Genomic DNA, 20,280 nt, shown 5'->3' on the forward strand with positions numbered 1-20,280 from the left:
CTATTGTAAATACAAAGCATCTGCCTAGGCAGAAAGTGAACCTAAAGAATTTATACTTGGATTATTATCTGCTTAACAGGATTTGAATTAAAGATTTCAACTTTGAGGATCCACCAAAGCAATCTGAACTTCCTCCTGTTACTGCCACTTCATTTGGAAATTTTAACAGGAATTACAAATAGCAAATACTAAAGAGAGTTGCATGACACTTAAAAAACATTACTAAGAATGGAACCATAGTACAGCTTTTAGAAGTCTCCAGACTGAAGAAGAATACTATGTTAGAGAATTTACATTTCAAAAAATAATCCAATTAAAAAACCGTCATAATTCCCTGCCATAAGCACATGACACTTTACTATAACCAAGCTGTCTTCAGGAAAAGTATAGAAGCGAGAGATGGGTGCAATAATAATATACAGTTCCTGACAAAAGCTAATTGAAATAACTTTTTCATGAATCTTTGCACTTAGAACACAATGCAAATAAAAAGAGCAGGCTGACATTTTTAATCTTGAACTTATTTGCTTGTGTTGCCATCACTACAGTAAAAAGATAAAATAGCTCAAAATTAACACATTCATGGAAAACAGAAAGCACAATACAACTTCCCTGGTAGGTAAGATGTTCAAGCCACCCTTCTTCAACTACAGTCTTATTCCATTATTATTTCTCATTTCAGCATCTCTGAATTTCATCTCTGAACAGCAAGATGTTACCTTTAACATCTAAAAAGCGCTCCAGCAATCATGGCAGTCTAAGTCCTGAGACTCTGCAGTGTCTTACACAGTTCAATGTGTAACTTGTACACTGTGTGTGCTGAGCAACTATTTTAGATTTAGGTGTTCCACCAAAGGTGCACAATTCTAAAGTTGCTCTTTAGCCTTACTACAAGAAAAAATCCAATGACATAAAAAGATTATTTAAATAACTCCATTTCTCTGTATTTTAGATTTTTCTTACAGAAAAGATCAACAGATTTTAAGACAAGGGTGGTAGCATAACTTTCTTCCTGTCCCTGCCCTGCCCACCTCCTGCCTTCCCTTTCATTCCTCAAAGATTTATTTGGGCTCAGCAATGCCCAGCACCTGCCTCTGGGGACTTCGCTCCTTCATGAACATTTAAGACTAGTTATAAATAATCAGCTGCTGAAGTAAGCAACATGCTATAGTGCTGATATCAGGAAATTATTTTTTATTGCTCTTGCAAAAGAAATGTGCTTCAATCTGGCCAATTATAAACCTCTAAAATCTGTAATTCATCTGTAGAAAAATTACATCCAACCACAATAGGTATTTTCTCAGAATTTAAACCACTAAGTATTTACTAAACCCTGGCATGAACTGGTTTCCACTGACCATACAGAATAAAAGCAAGAATTCCAGTATTTCTCAATGGTTTTTCTGTCAAAGAGAAAGGATGCTTGAAATTTAACCCAGAATAGGTATATTTATCATGAGGAATCAATCAGAGCTCCCTGCCCCCAAGGATCTCCAATTAAAGACTGAATCATTAGGTACACACATACCAAATCTGCTAATGTATATAATGCATACATTAGCAGACCTAATATATTAATGTATATTAATAAACAACAAAAAACCCAAACAAACTTGGTTCTGTCTTCTTTCAACTTTTTTAGTATAGTATATGACATACAGGTCAACTTTTCCTTTTGGTCTGCAATATTACAGGATTAACACAGACCCTGATATCTGTAAAAGACAAAAGCTGCTTTTGCCACTGCTTTCAGTTGCACATGACAGTCAAAACCCTTCCTGAAAACTGCTGCTAATCCAAATCTAGTTCAAAGTCCAAAACACTCTCATGATTATATGTTATCGGTTTTGGATAGCAATATTCCTTGAGGCAAAGAAATTATTTCCCTTTTGTAAATGACAGTGAGACAATATTTTTCTAGCTTTACCCTCAGTGAAGCTGCACTGATCTGTAATGATTAAGGTATGAAGTATGGAAATGTTCTCCCAGATCAATCTTCTCTTCCCATCATTCTAACCAACCTGTATTTAAAGTATCAAAGCGTTCAAGAGCTGACAGAGACTGAATGACATTTGCTCCATGAAATCCCAGGATCTTTTTCTCTTTTCTCAGCCTTCTTGACAGCCATTTCTTCAACAAAATTTTGAACCACTGTTACCTGTGACAGCACAGGTGAGAGGACTTAAATTCAGTATTCCAAAGCTGAGAAATTCCAATGGAACTTTTTTAACACAGACACTCGGAAATCAGAACGCTTATCTGCTAGTACACTATATGAAAAATGTTTCTATTTGACATGGACATTTATTTTTCAAGGGAATAAGACACCATAAAATAAATAAATGACAGCAAAACACACATTATCAGATACAGAAATTTACCTTGCTGAGTATTCTGTTCTTGAGTCCGATTCACAGTGAGGTCTAGAGGGCTATCCTGTTCTTCCTGAAGGGAGTTTTCCGTTTGGTTCATTTGGATACTTTTACACATCAGACTTGGTTCAAATGATGAACCATTTCTGTTCTCTTGAATTTTGCTACTTTTTGAAATGTATTCAATCGCAAACTGACGGATCATTTTTTTCATTAATTCCTGAGCAACTAGGGGAATGTTAGGATCACAGTTCTGAGGAAGATCTAGAAATAAAAACCACAGGCATCAGATATATTAAGAACCAAAATTATCTACTTTTCTTATAATAAATACTTTGTATAAGCACACAAATGTGTTAAACAAGTACATGTGTAACGAACATATTAATTCAGATCTCTATCAAGTTTTTTTAATGAGCATTCCTAACTGGAAGTCATTTGAAAGAATATTTAGCATAGATCATTAGTTTTTACCCTACTCCTCTATCATAGCATGCAAGTAAGAGTATGTGGGGTTGCATTACTTAGGGCACTCAGAATCTGTACCGTTGGCAAATAAGTTGAATTTTCATTTACAGACTGTTCATTTTCAGTTTTGAAAAGAAAGTATTTTGAATACAAACCATGGAAGTAAAATAAGATATGGATTAATACAGAAAGAAGTTACTTTCAAAGAACAACCATAACAAAAATAATTTTAAAGTGTAGTTCTTCTAAAGATTAGTCCTCTTCATAACATAGGACAGTTGGACTTTTGAGGAACTGGTCTTAAAAAGAAAAAAAAACCCAAACAAACCAAAAAGATTGTGTTCCACTCTGAGATTATAATCCCCACTGTAGGTTCAGGATTGAAATGTCAGAACTGATATGATGCTACTTGAAATGTCCCATACAATTTGTAGTAATACAAGCAAGAAAGAAGTTAAACTTCTTGCTAAAAAGCATAGCTGAAACTGTAACTGTGAATCACCCAAAAGAATCCTAGTAGAAGCAACAGAAAAAATGTAAGTGTAATTTAGCATAAATAATGTAATTAAGAAACTTAAAGTAAGCTGTGCTACTGATGACTGCAGCACACCACTTAACAGGACAAGTACAACTGACCATACTCAGAGATCTGTGTTTTCCCTTAGACTGGCAGCAGTAGTACTTACTTCACTACCTCACTCTTCCTTCTTCCCCTCAACTCTACACTCCTCTCCACACAAATATCTTTTTCAATATATTAACCACTGCCCATCCTTGACTTCATAGGTAATGAGTGAAACACTTTTCAATCAAGAAGGGAGAGGGATTTAAAGCAAGTGTGAAAGCAGTGAACAAGAATTAGCTTTTAGGTGAGCCCTGATTGCCTAGAAGAAATACCAAAGGACACAGTTCCATAGTTACTGGGATAATAAAGTTAATCTGAAACAAATAAAATAGATGATAAACAGAAGGGATTTTTCATGGAAGTGAAGAAACTGAAAGGGCCGGGTTGGGTAGATGTTTGCATGCAAAGGGTACACGTCCTCATAGGAAGTTTGGAGGATCACACAGTATATTTGCTCAAGTATTTTATGCCAATGAAGCTTTATTCATCAACTATCAAGAGAGTGACTGCCAGGCCTGATCAAGGAATGCTGCTCAGGTTTAGGATGAATGCACGGAAGATTTTTTGCTTGTTTGTTTCAGGTTCATTTAAAACATATTCCATTTTGAGAATTCATTTTCACCAACAGAGCATTGCAAGGACTTACAAACCTGCACCTATGAGATCTGCTGTCTATAGCACACGAGAGGGCAGCTGACTCACTGCTCAGATGCTTCCTGTCAAGACTTTTTGGCTGGCCTCTCCATAGTGCTTGATGAGGTACGGTGAAACTCCAGCATTTTTAAGACATCTTGGCTTCAGGAGAACTTACCCAAGGTATGACAAAAGAAATCTGCTTATGGTTAAAGCTCTATCTTCCAACAATCTTTCAACCAGATCTCTACCAAAATACCTAAAATTGACAGGTGTTTCTTGAAGAGAGATATGAGGTAAAATTCTAAATGATGGAGGATACCTACTAAGACCTTTCCCCACCATGTAACCTCCAGGCACAGCAATATAAATAGAGCATACCTAATTCCTGATTCCTAAATAATGAACTCAATAAATGTTCAACTGGAGTTTACCATCCTAGAGACACCCTTAGAAGTAAAGAAAAAAAATCAACAACAGATACTGGAACAGTAAGACAACAGATGTACAGTACCGATGCACATGCAAAATACAAGAAAAGAATACAGAAAGTTAAGAGATGAAATCAAATAACTGAATTATCTAGGAACAAAATTGTTTGCATGACAGGGAAATGGTAGATCCAGACAATGAAATCTACTGATCAACAGCTTAGCTTGAAAATCCAAGTATTTGACTGTCTGTAATCAGAAACTCATAGAAAATGCATTATAAAAAATATTATCAAGACTGAGTAGGCTCTGGAATGACCCTATTTATATAGAGCAATTAGTTTGTTGCATGTACACAAGAAAAACTTCTTTGACTACTTCTCGGTACCAGGTGATCATCAGTGCAAACAGGAGAATTATTTTACATTCTGGTGTGATCTGTACCTTCAAGTAGCAAAAGACCAGTGTGTACAGGGGACCTACCATCAGCAGCAAAACACAACAGCCTGGAACAGATTTCTCCTAATTAATCATCATCCTCTGCATCAATTATTACAAAACTGCAAGACAAAACTAATTCAGAGCTGTCAAGTTTTTACTGCCTTTCTATTTCACTTTAGACTCTTCACATCGGTAACAGTCAAGCATGTATTGCTTTTAGACACTTGCAGGAGAAGTCAGCTTTTCCCTTAGGAACAAAGTCATCTTTCAGCCAGTCAGAATAATAAAGGATGTTTTTTTGGTTCTTATAATAATTTCTTTAGAATTAGTTTAATTTTTTTGTAATGATTTCCAAAAACTCCCTATGAAGAATAAATGCAGCAGAATTTCTTATATATTCAACAGCTGCAGCTATTGGTAGTTCACAGATTTAAAGTTATTTTACTCTAAAAGAGTAACATGATGAGGGGGTGGTGAGTGTCTATCTAAGAGCATATACTCTGAAAGGTGTGCTCCTGGGTTGGGGCTGCATTTGAAGTCCTCTTGCTGCTAAATGCATATTCAATCAAAAGGGTTTGAAAAGACTCGGGTAGACTGATCTGCCAAAAATGCAAATAGTGCTGCTATCACATTGACTGTTCTGTAATGCAAATCATTAACTTGTAAATCGTGGTGGAAATAACTTGGGAAGTCTCTAGTAAAGCTGCCTTTTCACAGTAGTCATCTTTGAGGTCAAAGCGAGTTTCTCTGGATCTTACCTATTTAGGTAAGGAATACTTCCATGGATGGGAGACTCTACAACCTTTGGTTGGCATGTTCTACTGCTTGCCTGTCTTCATTTTTCCTCACATTAAAAAGAACCTTTTATTTCAACTTGTTTACAGTCTGTCATTATCCTGCTATGCACCATTGCAAAGACTTTGATCCTGCCATAAAATTTGAATATCCTGAGTTGAAAGGGACCCACAAGGATCATCAAAGTCCAGTCCAGGCCCTACACAGGACACCTCCAAGAGTCATACCATGTGCCTGAGATTATTGTCCAAATGCTTCTTGAACTCTGTCAGGCTTGGTGCTGTGACCACTTCCCTGGGGAGCCTATTCCAGTGCCCAACCACCCTCTGGTGAAGAATATTTTCCTAATATCCAAGCTGAACTTTCTCTGGCACAGCTTTGGGACTGAGGTTGACCTCAGGTCTTGTCACCGGTCACCAGGGAGAAGAGATCAGTGCCTGCCCCTCCACTTCCTCTCAAGAGAAAGTTCTAACTGCAATGAGGTCTCCCCTCAGTCTCCCCCACGCTGAAAAAGGCAAGTGACTTTCAGCCACTCCCTGTGTGGCATTCCGTTAAAACCCTTCACCACCTTTGCTGCCCTCCTTTGGACACTCTCTAATGTTTGTTGTCTTTCTTATATTGTGGTGCCCAAAACTGCCCCAGCACTCAAGGTGAGGCTTCCCCAGCTCAGAGCAGAGGAGGACAATCCTCTCCCTTGCCCAGCTGGCCATGCTGTGCCTGATGCCCCCAGGACAGGGCTGGCCCTCCTGGCTGCCAGGGCACTGCTGGCTCATGTTCAACTTTCCATCAACCAGGACACCCAAGTCCCTTTCTGTAGTGCTGCTCTCCAGTATCTCATTGGCCAGTCTGTTCCACCCAACATGGGGAAGTACTTCACCCATCCTGTGATTCATAGTCGCAATTTTCCATTACACATGAGAAATTTATAATTACCCATATAAAATTTTAAAACACAATGAAACATATTTTGGGCAAGAAAGGTGTTAGAACTCTGAACTTACTATCACTACCAAATATTTCTTAATTGTTATCAGCAGATGGCACCAGATATACTTGGTACGACCTGAATAGATTCTTTTTCTAAGATGTTTTATTAGGAGTTGTGACTATAGGAAAAACTTGCAAAGTTTTAAATTTGCATGCCTACATCCGTTTAAACCCCCATTTTTCTCACTCATTATAAAATACAAGGCAGCTGTATTTAGCCCATGTATAACATATAATTTAAACCCAGTAGAACAGTCTCTAAAGGTCTGCAGACCTGATGTTGTTAGGATAAAAGAAGACTGAATTTGTGTGATGTAATCTGATAATTTCTGCTTTTGATTGTCAAGGTAAGTCTGAATACAAGAGAAAAGAGTAATTATGTAATGTAATTATGACTGATTGCAATGATTTATTTTAATTCAAAGGTCACATTTAGGATTAATAATTCCTCAGTTTATGTGCTGCACGAGCTTGTAACTATTCAAACCTGTACTGTTAACTATTCTGCACATTAACATTATGTGTGATCACTAGACCGCAATGTCTGTGGTGACAGATTTGACTGTCAGGACAATGAACATTGAGTTAAAAGCTCCCAAAATAGTGTTTCACAACAGTATTCAATTTATCAAAACTAAAAACTCAACCTTATGACTGAATTTGTCTTCTGACACAATGCCAAAAGGCAGTGAAAAGCAGCAAGGAATCACAATCCCCCATCTACCTGCAATCCAGTTGTGTGAGGAGCAGGACTAAGAACACGATTGCTTCTCAGTGTGCTTCATAAATTCACTCCATAAATTCACCCTTTTCACAAAAAGGTCACATTTTACTTTAACAAACCCATCTCAACAGCCACCAAACTGTCCCAGTGACAGTCTTAGTTCTACTTGTAAAATTGTTCAGGTTGCTGTGAGGTCATCAGCACATTACAACAGGAATACAACTATTTATTCTGAAGCATGGATCATGATTAGTTCAGCTAACTTGACCAACCAACAAACAGAAGGAGTAAGTTAACTCTTCTCTTCTCATAAACATTCCACCCTTTTTCTTCCTCTACTCAGGTTGCAATGTTCACTATTCTATATCCAGTCATGTTTCTATTAATCCTTGTAAATGTAGTAGAAATGATCAAGAAATGCAGAATCAGTGAAGAGAATAACACTGGCAGGCAGGTGGTCAACACAAAAAGTATCCCCTTAAAAAAGAGTGAAAACCCCACTAAACAGTCTCTCCTGATGAAGTTTAAGAGGGACAGCAAAGCTGTCACAGAAGTTTATTGCACAAACTGTGTCAGTGTCAGTGATTACAGAAAACCATCCAGATTCTGAAAGGACAAACCAGATTTCTTAAGATTAATAATCAATAGCAACTGCAGGTTTTGGATGAAGTAGTGTGTAAAACTCAAAACTACGCCTCAGAAAGTAACACTTTTTTTTTAGTCTGAGATAATATGTGCATGATTACATTGTCATAGGTTTGCTAAATGAAATGTACCATGTCCAAGATGCATAATCAGCTTGTGACAGTTGCACAACTGAAAGAAAACTACTAAAAGAAGAGAAGAACTCAAAGTTAAATTCAGGTATATGGTATGGTATAACAAAGCCATATTTGTGAAAGGAAATATTTTAGAATATAACAAGGATATCTAGAAATAGTAAAGAGCTTTAAAAAGCTCACAGGAAAATTACTTTGGGATGGGAAACATGGCATTGAGGATACTTGACACAGCAGCCCAGAGAATTTGAAAAGATTCAAGTAATCTCAAACATTCTCTCTATAATTTTGTGCCTAAATTCCTTAACTTCTACATGGGCTTCTCATGTCTCAGTCGTCTCTTGGTGGATCATCTATCCTGAAGATAGAACCTGATTCACAACTCATTTTCTTTGGTTTTGTTTCAAGAGGTCACATTAATATTGCATAGAAAAATGAGCTTCTAAGAACATACAATGTGTATTACTAGAAATACAGAAAATGAATAGCCCATGAACAAAATGTCTGATCAAGCTTTTAAACAACTGTGATTCTGTGATACAACAATGATCATATGTCGCACTCTATAATACTCATAGAAAAAAAAGACCTATACGTATTTTTAAAGTATACTGTGCTTTTCTCTTAACAAAACAGAACAGCTGAACTTCAGCATTATGGAAGCGGAAAAGCACCAATCTAAGTCTACTCTGCTTACACCACCAAAAGGGTAAAGAGAGATGTCATACTTGGGAAGAAAGCATTTGGGTTTCAGACACATTGTTTAATGGCAACAGTCAGTGTTTGATGACAAGAAGGACTTTGGATTTGCTGACGTGTCTGCTGAGCACAGGACTTTCCTACAGACAACTGACTACAAAACTGGTCTCTCACTAATACACAGTGAAGTTGGGTTCCTAATGGGAAGACCTTAGTTGTTTACAGCATTTCAAGAGTTTACCCATTTTGGCAGGAGTTTATCATCTTTTATCCTAGATTCTCCAGACAAATAGGCATGTTTTGAGATCTTCTGAACAAGCTTCCTGATACAAAAAACAAAAAAACAAACCAAACCCAAACCCACAATCAAATCCCCTCAAACTAGTATGCAAATTTAAAAAGCCATATATAAATTTATTCAAAATAAAAGATTAATGGGACCAAGAAATGAACTCTCTAATTTGCTCAATGGTTTTAGGGGGTTGTTCACAGAGGCCTAAATTAGTTACAATAGCAAGAGAGTAGATCATCTTGAGGAGTTTGCAATCCAAACAAGTGTTACTCCATTTTAAAGACAGCCAGCTAAGAATTCTACAATTTTCTAACAACGAAAGAACATCTAGTTTGGGACCAGGTATAAGAACTATTCTTTAGCTAACCATTCCTTAGCTAAACAATTACTGGAATTTTTTTTTATTCCTTTCTTCATAAGTTCATACTTGAACTCAAAAACCTACAAAAATTCAGAAAGTAGACTTGGGATTTTCTTAGTAAAACTCTTCATCTTCCTTCTAAAATCCAAACCAGTTACTTGAATACCTCATAAATTGTTTCACATGCCCTTTACTATTTTTTTCCTTTTCGCTTCCTGTAATTTGAACAACTTTAAAGATTGTTAAAACCTGAACTGAAGCAATAGTCTCAGTAAATTCTTACCCAAGAATACAGAAGTACTTCAGAGAATCACAAAAACAACTGGAAGTTTCCTTTTTCAATAGACAAAACCTCTTTAACCTAGCATTACTGATCTGGCAGATCAAACGGAAAGAAAATGCTAAAAGCCAAATGTTCTTTGTGAGAAACTTCACTTAGAAGTCATTCACACCACTAAGGTGAGGTCATGCCAAGTTTCACTTCTCCCATGACAGAAGTTCCTCTCAAGGAGTATCAAAAGAGATCATCCGCAGCAGGAGCATAAAGCAGGCAAACACTGAATAACATTGTACACATCAAGACCAAGAAGAGATCTGACAAAGTAGAAATTTGAAGGAATTAAAATATCTGCCAAGGGAGATGCCACACAATTGGGCCTGAGATGAAAATATAATAAGACTTTAAGAAGTAATGAGGTGCCAACTTCATTGGACATTTTATTTCAAACAGAAAATAGCTGGCTTGAAAGAAAGCCAAGAGTCCAAAGGATGCACTCAAAATGCTGTTGCACTCAATTTCAGTGATTTAAAATGCAAAAAAGCAAAACATAGACTGAGTAGACAAGTCTGTACAGAAAAAGATTCTATATACCCAGGTTCAAGGGCATAATAATCTCTCCTGCTACAGCAATTTAAAAGGGAGGAAACTAACTTTGCTTTTTTCTCCCACCTATGTGAAGAAGAGACAGTGTTTGACTCTGCCAAAAGCAAGAGAGAGCTGTCACCCTAGCCGTACTCAGCTATTCTGACACACACATACTAAACCCAAGAAAAATCTATGAAAATTGTAGTTACTGCATTCACAGTAACTTCATTCACATTTCTTCATTCACAAGAACTTGGTCATTTTCCTCCTTATTTCTGCTTTTGTGGACAGCGAGCAAACCAAGTAACATTCAGGAACTAAGCTGATTTGTCATTTGCTCGTGTACTGCTCTAACTTGATGATAGAGCTAAGAATAAGAACAGTCAAAGAATCAATGACCTACAAAATACTGCATTTTGACAAGAAGTTTTAACCTCCAACTTGGATGTATTTGAAGTTTTCATGCAAGAAGATCCCAAATTCCATTTTGCAATCTGCAAAGCACATTCTCTTGCCTAAAATGTGTTTCCCATTGAAAACCAGAAGTGAGAATTTAGGAACAGAAAATGTTTAAACGCTTCAGATTCCAGAGAATGACACCTGAGGTTGGCATGAAAACAAAGTAGCAGCTCATGGTAAAAAGAAAAATCCAATCCAATTTATGAACAGGGATTCAAAAGAATGACACATAATGCAAGAGGATGAAGAGGAATGGTAAGCAGGAAGGGTAGTACTTCATTTGGTGATTCAAGTAAGAAAAAGGTTAAGGAAAACCAAAGGAATAAAAAAGAGAAACGGCAGAAACATTTATTTCAGTAGATAAATAAAAAAATACTTAGGAAACAAAATTAACCCTGAATAACTTGATTCTTCTGGATTTTTTGTCCTATTTCATAATTCAAAAGACATGCTTTCATTACCTTTCTTTCGAAAGAGTGCATTTAGATAGTTTTCTGCTTGGCATTCAATCTTATCAGTGTTGGACTGGCCCTGAGATGACAGTTCCTCTGTAGGCGTTGACTGTGAAGAACCGAAAACTGATGCACGATCCTAGAAAACAAAGATCATAACATCTTTCAGAAGTTAGTCTGCTGGTAGTAAAATATACAATTAAATTACTGAGTTACTGAATGGAATAGAATCACTAAAATCTAACTACCTTGAGTCAAAATGCGGAATTAAATTATTTGCAAAATTAAATTCTCTGACTCTTTCATACCAAAAAATTTGTGTTGAGGAGTAATGTTTAATATAATGCTCATACTTACACTGGCTGTTTCTTTGTGTAAATTACAAAAGGAACATTTCTCATCCATAGACCAGTCAGTTAGCTCTTCTGGCTCACAGTCTTAAAGGAAGAAAAGAAAGCTAGATGTTTTAAACAAGCAAAAATTGATTTTGAGAACAGAACACACTTCCTAAAAATCTCTGAAATAAATTCCATTACTAATATGATATATATTTATTGGTGGAGCACATTCAGTCATATTAAATACTTCAGATATTTTCAAATTCTTGTCTGGCTTTTACAGCTCAACTTAAAAATAGCAGAGAGTGCTTTCCTTAGAAGAAAAGGTAAGGATATTATCTGTCATAATCACTGGAAGCATCTGAATACTGCAAAGAAAACTCTGAATTGCAGACATCATTCTTTTTAACTGAAGTGTGCAAACTTGTGGTAACTAAGAATTAGGATACAGACTCGTTACCATGTGAGCTACATGCATTATACTTATAGTATTTTAATTGATTTGATATAATCACTATAGGTAAATCCAAGCCTTATACTCACTTGTAGCACTTGATTCATCTAGAAATGTACCTCTATATGCTTTATCAGAAAAGGTACTCTGGTCTAGAGGGAATGCAGGACTTAAACTTACACTGCCTATATCAAGTCCCATCTTCTATTGAATGGAGACACATAATCTACCTTCTTTAAATTAAGCTCCATTTCAAAAATTAAGAGTTTTCAGCCAATACCCTTCTCTTTACAAACACCAGTTACTTTAAAACTTTTCCCAAACCAACTGTGCTAGTAGTTAAAATAAAGCTTCTAATTTATTGTTTAAAATTGCACATGGCAACTTATTCCAGTTTGCTTTTGTGGCAATTTTATTATTGTACCCATGAACAATAACTAGGTACTTAGCACCTTGATGCATTTGCAGAGATCTTCATTATCCCCTTAACACTTCATTTTGTGGCTAATCTAGTCCACGTGCTTTTCCTCACAAGATTCAACTCCATCTCTTCTGTACAAGTCTCAATTGAACACCTGTTTCCTGAACATGGGGAGCAAGATCTCAAGATGATGTCTTTTACCTTTACACCAGACTTCCTTACACTGCAGGCAGTACTTTTCCTACAGTATCCTAGCAATGCAGCAGCCTTTATTATAGCTGCAGTGTTTTGGCAGGTGAATCCAAATATGATTAACTACAACACCAAGGTCTTCTCCATCCTGTTCATGTGCTTACAACCTAAACAACTTTTTCACGCCCATTATTAGTTACCAGGTATGTTTCCTCCTTTTCTCCATACCACTAAATTACAGTCAGTTCTGTTTAGGGAGGTTCTTGAGATTTTCTGCTTTCAATAGCACATGATGGTAGCCTGATCTTGGCTGGCTGCCAATCTCCCAATCCACTGATGCTCTCAATCCACTGCCCCTCTTCAATAGGGCAGGGGCAAGGAAGTAAGATGGTAGGGGAGAAAATCAGGGGGAGAAACTTGAGGGTCAAGATGAAGACAGGGAGATCACTTACCAATTACTATAACAGAGAAGTCAGACTCAACTTGGAGAGAATCAATTTCATTCATAGCCAATAAAAACAGATTTGCATAGTAAGAAACGGAAAACACTAAACCACCTTACCACCCCTTCTTCCCAGGCTTCAGCTTCACTCCCTCATTCCTGACTCTTCTACCTCCTCCCCCACCCCAAAGAGTGCAAGGAGGATGGGAAGCGGGCTGCTCTCAGTTCATAGCAGTTCCTCTCTGCCACTTCCTTCTCTTTTTTCCCTGCTTCCAGCTTGGGGTCTCTCACATGGGCTACAGGCCTTCACAAACTGCTCCAGTGGTCTTCCCACAACTGCAGCTCTTCATGAACTGTTCTAATACATGTCTTTTACACAGGGCACAGTCCTTCAGGAAGAGACCATTCCACAGACCCACAACTCCTGCCAGAAAACCTGCTCCTGGCATGGGCTCCTGTCTAGAGCTGCAGTTCCTGCCAGAGGCCTGCTCCAGCATGGCATCTCCACAGGCTGTAGCTTCCTTCAGGGCATCTCCACCTGCTCCAGAGGGTCCTCCAAGGGCTGCACTGTGGATATCTGTTCCAACATGGTCCTCCATGGACTGCAGGTTCTACATGCTTCACCACGGTCTTCTCCAAGGGCTGCAGGGGAATCTCTGCTCCAGTCACTGGAGCACCTCTCCCCTCTTCCTTCTCTGACCTTGCTGTCTGCTGGGTTGTTTCCCACTGCCCACTGTCCTCCACCCTCTTCCCTCAACTGCTGAGCTTTAACTTTTTCTCAAAGATATTATTAAAAAGGCAAAATAAGAATAAAATTACTCTGAAAAATAAAGGTTCTTCAGTTGAGCAAAAACATAATGCAAGTAACTCCATGTTATTACTTAAATCTAGTTTGCTCAGCTCTGAAGTACTGATTTAGAACAGAATTCTGTATTATTGTATTATATGCTTTCAGGGATGCGAAAGAGCAATATTTACAGGTTGGACAGCTGATGTTTAAAAACAGACATGGTATTTTTCTTGGCTGGACAGTAACAAGAGATAATGAGCCATTTTTGCTGAATTAATCTACCTGTCCCAGCCCATTAGAGCTATTCCTTTAGGATGTCCACAGCATAAAAACAACACTATTCCCTCACAACAAGTTCATTGCTTTCCTTGCAACCATGAAAACTCTATCTATGAACCCTGAGATTCTACACCTAACTCTAGGACAGGCTTTATACTTTCAGAGAAGTTCCTCTGCCTTGGAATCCTGAATTTCCACTGGTAAAAGTCAAACCAGAGAGCAATTCTTGTGTATTGCCAAAAACGCAAACCTTGAGAAACATCAGCTCTACATAACACTAAACCCTTTATTCAAAGCAGTATAAATCATGTACAAGACTTATTAAGTCTGCCAGTCAGCTAAGCAAAAGTGGTATCATATATATACAAGATATATCAAATGCCAGACAGTCTCAGGTCACCCCCACAAGAAACATCCTGATATGAGGATTAAGTTTTTAACTACAGATAGGCAGCCATACTCTCAGAAAAATCAGAGACACAGACAGCACTTTAAACTGAACAAACTTTCCTCCAGCTGCATTGAATTTAGGATGAGGATCATCCCTCCCCATTTTATCTTGCTTGGGATCACACGATGAAAGATTTGCAGACAACCTATAATGCTTGCTAGCTAGCTCATGAGAAAAAGTTGCTAAGACTCTGCAAACAGCATTTTAATACTAATCACAGTATAGATCAATATTTGAAAGCAAAACCCTTTAGCACAAAGGTGTTAAACTTATTTCCATTTATTAAGAATAAAATGGTGAACTTTGACAAAAAATAATTTTTTTCATTTCTTAAGAGGCTCACATCTTTGTTTCTCCAAACCACTTTTCTCAAGAAGTAATGCCAAATTAAAAAAATTAATTCAGACACCTGTAGTACTGAACAGATCCCATGTCTGTATCTTAAAATATGAAACAATTGTCAAGTACATCAAAATACAAAATAAAATAGATCAAAATAAAATTAAAAAATCCATCTCTTACTTACCAGTAATTTCTGATTATAATAATGTACCAAAAGATTTTCCAGCTATTTGTGATAATTTTTAACATATCACTGCCTTTCTTTTTTTATACAACACTACTGCTTCCTAACAAGTACATTAAAACAGCTGAAGTATTTATCAAATCCTTCATGTTTTTAATTTCATAAAACCTCCCATTCTATTAGATTTGTGTTTCTAATAAAACTTTCTAATAAAATGCTATTGTATCTAAGCAGCATACATTTCAGCCAATTTTCACATATTTCTGCACAAGAAAGTTACATAATTTCTTGAGGTATGTTTGAAGAAACACACTCTTGCTGCTAACGAGCCATAATATTGCATGTTGACAGTATTAGTTTAGTGGTTAAATGAGGAAAATAAACAGCTTAAAAGATGCAGTAATTCAGGCACATTGCTCAGTGTGAAAACCTGAGTTCTAATTCTACCAGCCATAGTTTTTAACTAAGGCAAATTATTTACTTTGTATCTTGGTTTCATTACCTGTGAAATGAAATGTGACACTTAGGACACTGGAAGAATTTGTACAAATTTTACTTGAGAGTTATGTATTAATCTTTAAAACAAAATTCAGACTTCAAATCAGAAATAGCACTGCATACTATACCAATGATAAAGCTGACCTCTACTTTATCAATATAAACCATTTCACATGGCATTACTGAAGTTACAGATACTATATCTATAAAAATGAACTGGCTCCAGAACTAAAATCAATTTTACAGATGCCTCAGACATGGAAATAGGCTTAACTGTTGAAGAACACTTGCACATTAATGACAAAAATTTTCAGAAATTAAAAAAAAAAATAGCTCTGAGATGTTGCATTTTAGATAAACACAAATTTAATTTTCAAGACAAAGTCACAAGGGCATCAAATAGCAAAGATTTACAAGCAATGGAAATATCAGATTTTAAATAGGTACGAAATCTTCAACAGCATGAGGCAAATAAGTTAAAAGTTAAAACTTTACCCCTAAGACAGCTCAAATACTGCACACATGAACTCTAAAGGAGCAATATAAACTTTACAGTGTACCCATATCATGTCCTTGAACTGTAGCTTAGACTTTGGCCACTACCTCATTAGCTCAGTACTTTCTGCCTTCTTACCCAAAAGAAAAAAAAAAAGAAAAAAACCATAAACCCTTTCATACAAAAAATAAAGCATTAACTACTAATCAGTGTAAAGCCCAATACATACAACAAATTGGAATTACAACTCAAAAAAAACCAAAAGAGATACTGCATACTTATAACAATATCCTGTTTCCTTTTCAAAAGTGCTTATCACAGCAGTTGAAAATACTAGTCATGAAAACAAGCTTTAATCCAAGTGTACATATTTCTTAAGTGTTTTTATGTCTTATTAGTGGCATGCCTAGCTTGAGAAAGGAAAAAACCATTCTGAAAGCATCAGCAAAGTAGTATTCCATGTTCCCCCCCTTCCCCATGAAAATACTGTGTTATGCATATGATACAGGCCAAGGAACTTGCACATTTTGAAGGGGATAAAACCATGATCAAGTTAAAGCAATGGCTCCAAAAGTATTCTAAGCAAAGATACACAGTACATGCCAATATGCCTCATGTACTAGCACTAAATAAGTTATGTGCTTTACAAATTACACTATCAGACAATGAATTATAAAGAAATGAGATAGAACATTTTTACAGTTTCATAACAGAAGTAACATTTCTTTAAGTCATAAAATGAACTTGGCAAAGCAATTCTTTCAATATTCTAAAGCAAATTTTTTCCTGTATAGTTCCCATGTTGTGAAAGATAAATCATTCCATGCTTAACTAAGGATTTATGTGTTATTGACAGCTATTCCAGCAAAACCAAACCCATTTGCACTAATGCTGGGTCTTACAAGGGTAATGGAAAGGGTGTGTATATATATACACTTCAACATACTATGACTTTTTATATATATACATAAAGTACTATAAAAACTAAAAGTTTGGTGTACATATAATAAAGATGTAAAAAAAATGAATATATAAAAAGCATGAACTTTCTTGACAACTACAAGACCAAAGTAGCATCCATTACTTTCCTTTTACCAATTAATGTCAATAGGAAGCTGAGCAGCTTGTCTGCCCTTTGTAATGGATATTCAAAGACAAAGTAGGAGATGCAGTATTCCAGAAGAGTAAGTCTTTTTCATGAGAGCTTTGCAGAAAAGCTTAGCTAATCCAAATTCCCCTGTATGGGAACAAAACCTATGTATCACTCTCCCTAGTGTTTTGCTTCAGCACAGTATGGACAAGAAAATTAAAGAATGAACATTGGAAAGAAAAGCACTGGAAGATTTCCTTTTTCAAATTCAAGATATATACTTGGAACTACTTTTAGCTAAAAGAAAAACCAGTAAGTTAAAGTCATTGCACTAAAAGCTGGTTCATTTACCTTCAAATAAACTGAGGTCTCTTCGTAGCCTTGGTCCATAAAGCCCTTCTAAAATACTTTCAAAACCTGGAGACAAAAGAAACATTTAAAATAGTAAATGAAAGGTTTCTTAAAAGAAAGCAAATTCTAGAGAACCGGCAACAAGTATCCTCAAATTCTAAGAGCAATTCCAAAAATTGTTACATTTATCAAACAAATATTTACTTCTTCTACTATAGTACTACTCAATAGCATTAGAAGATAAAAATAAGACAAGGCAACTGCCATCTGCCCACAAGCAGCCTATTAAGCCATGCCCCAACAACCTCATTAGACTTAAAATAACTACCACAGAATCCTAAAGGTGGTAGGATTAGCGTCATAGCTCTAAGCAAGTGAAGGAGTTTCTCTCTTAGCCTGAGAATCAGAGTCATGTACAGAGAGAGGAAAAAATTAAAAGAAGGAAAAATGAAAAGAAAAAAAAAAGAAAACTTTACAGATCAGAAACTTCTCATGATCTCCTGAAACTACATAATCTGAGCAGGCTAATATCACAACAAATAGAAAAAAACAAGCTTCTTTTGCTTCTGATACCATGACAGTGCTCTCTAGTCCTCTGTATCCGCACAAAAACGTTTTAAAATGGAGGATTAGATAAATCCAATTATTTTACAGATTTACCAGCTAGTCTGTTTGGGTACTTGGTAAAAATTAAATACTTCAGTAAGGGTGATGAGACACAGAGCAAATCAGATGACTGATAAATAAATAAATAAATAATGTTTGAAACCCCAAACCCACAAAAAAGCCCATGAAACCTGATGAAATATGGTGACAATTTAGAGCATCAATATAAAAGAAGTTTGGTTCAAGGCAGAAACAGTTTCCAAGTGCCCCCCTTTCTCCTTCCAAATAATAAGCTTATTTGAAAATAAGAGGATAATTCAAAGCAGCATTTGAAGGTTCTCATTCTTTATACTAAAGGCCTGCCCACAGCTATTTTACTAGACCAGAACTTTGCAAGACTATTTTATCATCACACTACATAAAAGATACCAAAATCTTCAGGAAACAACTTCTATCAACAAAGAACATTCAGAATCAGAAAATTTGTTCATCATGTGATGTCTTTTAAGACAACACAACATCCTGTTCCCTCCCCAAAAGTTATATTTACTTTTTGGTTTAGATTGTATGTACACTAGTATAAGGAAGAATAAATATGTACCATATTTGAAACAGACAAGGGAAGCTATCTTAAGCTGTACAGTTTGACAAGTCAGATTTTGTTAAAATTTTCATTGCAAAGTAAATTTAATATGTGGACTATACTGTCCATACTGAATCAATTATAACCTCTACAAATCTGATATTTGATCTATAAATGGATTTATATATTGAACAATATGGATTTCACTTTCCACTTTTCTTTGTACTAGCTATAGTACCACAAGACAACACAAATTAAATGACAAAACCACTGCCCTCTAACAAATACATATGCACACATCTTTTAAACAGCCTACAAGAACTAGAAAGCAAAAAGCCCAAAGCCCAGGCACACACTAAAATTTATCTTAAAGCATCACCCAGCAACTCTTAGATTCAATGTAATACAAATTCACATCATATCAGCATCACACAAATTCCCGGTTCTTCTGGCTTCAAAGGGTTACAGACAAAAAAGGCAAGAGAGATGAAGCCTGAAGTTAAGACAGCGATCCTCCAAACACAAGAGAGTGGAAATACAAACCACATCGTGTGTATTGCCATTCATGTTACACACTGTAAGCCATTTTAGGTCAGCAGCTAGCTACATTCTGCCAAGTTACTGTCCCTGGGTAAAGAAATGAATGAAGCAGCACTTGGAGACAACCCTGCTTACTTCAAAAGAGCAAACAGCAACTCCTATTTTTCAGGACTTCATCAATCAAACAACAGGAAGCTTGTTTACCATCCCAGTCAGCACCCAAAACCTCTTGGTCTTCGGATACCTAGCACCCTTCCCACCCTGTGGAGGGTGATACTTGTTTCTGCCTTTACTTTTGTGCTTACCTGCCTGCCCTACTGTCTGCTCCTGCCTATGGAAAACCAAGAGCACAGAAACCCAGCACTGTAAACAGCAGTTTGTCGCAGAAAAATGCAACCTCCAGACTTCCATACAGCTTGCATTAAAGACGACAATTAGCATACTGTGGGAGTTGTGGGTTTTTTTTCTTTTCTTACTCTGAGGAAAAGATACACCAGCCTGCTTCTTTGCTAATTCACCAAACTTAATTCCATCCTACCCATCCAAAGGGCTCTTCTCTTCCTGAAGTATTACAGAACTTCTCCAAGGAACCACCACAGACTTACCCTGCCCAATCATTTGCTTCCTCACCTCTGGACACTGGATACCTTCTTTTAAAAGAACACTTACTTGTACAACCAAAGAACATCAAGAGAGTATTTTTCCAGACCTTAGGCTAAAAGTTTCCCAGAAAGCACCTGTGTTGCTTCCATGCTCCACAAAGTACTACTGCCTTTCAGCAGAATTGATACAATTTTAGATCAACCTAAACAAGAAGATGTATCTTAGTTTCTAGTACTG

At 36.6% G+C, this 20,280-nt stretch overlaps 1 protein-coding gene across 5 annotated transcripts in view; it reads right to left on the reverse strand.

Annotated features, from left to right (window-relative positions):
• Nucleotides 1–17,772, reverse strand: part of LCORL (ligand dependent nuclear receptor corepressor like) — a 55,368-nt gene extending 37,596 nt beyond the window's left edge. For all 5 annotated transcript variants that reach the window (XM_031062053.1, XM_031061866.1, XM_031061904.1 and 2 more), the window contains exons 1-4: nucleotides 17,712–17,772; nucleotides 11,741–11,820; nucleotides 11,393–11,522; nucleotides 2,382–2,636 (exon numbers count right to left, since the gene is read on the reverse strand). In XM_031062053.1, the coding sequence (XP_030917913.1) occupies nucleotides 2,382–2,636; nucleotides 11,393–11,522; nucleotides 11,741–11,788 (433 nt within the window). In that variant the 5' untranslated portion in view covers nucleotides 11,789–11,820; nucleotides 17,712–17,772. The remainder of the gene's footprint in view (nucleotides 1–2,381; nucleotides 2,637–11,392; nucleotides 11,523–11,740; nucleotides 11,821–17,711) is intronic.
• Nucleotides 17,773–20,280: the final 2,508 nt, after the last annotated feature.

The sequence above is a fragment of the Geospiza fortis genome, unplaced genomic scaffold, assembly GCF_000277835.1.
Source record: "Geospiza fortis unplaced genomic scaffold, GeoFor_1.0 scaffold40, whole genome shotgun sequence".
Taxonomy (NCBI): domain Eukaryota; kingdom Metazoa; phylum Chordata; class Aves; order Passeriformes; family Thraupidae; genus Geospiza; species Geospiza fortis.